At 28.0% G+C, this 1784-nt stretch overlaps 1 protein-coding gene across 1 annotated transcript in view; it reads left to right on the forward strand.

Annotated features, from left to right (window-relative positions):
• LOC115033507 overlaps positions 1-1784 on the forward strand; it is a 48304-nt gene that overhangs the window by 35938 nt on the left and 10582 nt on the right. Inside the window, exon 2 of the mRNA XM_029486175.1 lies at positions 536-747. Within this exon, the coding sequence (XP_029342035.1) occupies positions 536-747 (212 nt within the window). The remainder of the gene's footprint in view (positions 1-535; positions 748-1784) is intronic.

A 1784-nucleotide genomic window follows, 5' to 3' on the forward strand; every position in this document is an offset into this window, starting at 1 on the left:
ATCTGATTTTAGTACGGTTAGGTTAGGATTTTATATTAATTGATTATATCAATTCACCATTGGTAGAATACGACAAACTTGGTATAACTTTGATACTTTAGAGTTAAATCATACACTACAACGTACATACAGCACGGGGTCCGCGATATACGCGGATAGATTGCCTACCTGATAATGTACTGCTGCGAATCAGAATTTTTATTCCGGGCAACGGAAAAGTTAAGATTAATTTTGAAACCATACACCGAATATTAAATAACGAATTGAACAAAGTTTGAGTCACATATAATTGGGACACGTAATGGGCAACGAAGTGCACGGGTTCAGCTAGTAACTTATAATATAACAGTCTAGTATAATGGTGTATTATGATTTTAAACTATAAATCATTGGATTATTTTCATACTAACAAAATAATTATTTATGCTGGGTGCCTGATAAAAAATTGTCCATTTTAAGACATTTAAAATGGTCTTACTGTATTTTAAAAACTTAAAGTATATTTGCTATTCAAATACATCTTTCTGTTGGACAGCTTGCATTCAGCCTAATTTTGGATTTTTATTTTCAGGTGGACTTTGGTACTGTCTTCCGTTTATCTTCATCGACAGAACCATTGAAAGTCGTCACGCTTGAAGTCAGTGGTCCAGATCTATTACGAGTGTCTGTAAACACGAGGCAGTCGAATAGATCAGTGCTGATCGCTGCGGTTTTAGCCGATGGAATTACTCATCAGCTAGGATTGGGGTAAGTTCACTGAATTGTAATTATTTGTTTTGCATATTGTTTATTCAGGTCATTTTTTAGTGAATAACCAGTAACCACTGTGTGTTCATTCCTCCCCTTTTCGAAATAAGTTTCACTAGTAAAAATACCCCCTTCCCTTAACTCAGTGACCTCTCTAACTACTCCACTAACAGATGGATTGATCTATACTTATTGTACCTACTCATGAAAAAAATAACTATTTCTACACGGAATTAAAGGGGCTACACGCTACACCAAGACACCTTCAAATACTTCTATTTATGATAAAAAGTAAAAATAAATATTTTTTATTTTTATCATTTATCAGAATAATAATTAATAGACGAATATAATTTTTTATGAAGAAGAAAAATAAGAATATAAAAAATAATTAATATATTAATATATCATAGTTATCAATTATTTATTCTATTGGTTACAGAGTTAGTAAAATCTTACTCTAATGAGTATTCGTTGGGATATAAAAAACATCTTTAAAAAATGGCCTATGTATATTTTATTTTTATAATCATTTTGATTCACAAGAATTCAGTAATATATTATATTTTAACTCATATTTATATAACATATTAACACACAATAATTTAAAATTGTTCAGTTCAATATAAATTATTATTATTAATGTATGATGTTTTAATAATTAATGTATATAATTAATACTAAGTAATTGATGAGACTTAAATAGTTCATAGACTATAATATTATATTACGAATATAAAATGGAGTCCATTTGGTGTATATAATATGTACCTATATCTAATACCTATATAAACATTTTTCTATAATTATTTATTGGTCAATGTAGCACACTAATACTACAAAACTACAATATTACAATACTAAATTATATCAGTATTGAAAAAGTTATATAGATATACCACAGATAAAAAGCCAGTATATTGGATTTTACAGAATATTTTTTTTAATATCATTACAAGTTATAACTATGAAAGTCAAATTTACTATCATTCAGTCGATACTTTCGAGTTCAGTATATTTAATATCATATACCTAAT

This window comes from Acyrthosiphon pisum, chromosome A1 (assembly GCF_005508785.2).
Source record: "Acyrthosiphon pisum isolate AL4f chromosome A1, pea_aphid_22Mar2018_4r6ur, whole genome shotgun sequence".
NCBI lineage: Eukaryota > Metazoa > Arthropoda > Insecta > Hemiptera > Aphididae > Acyrthosiphon > Acyrthosiphon pisum.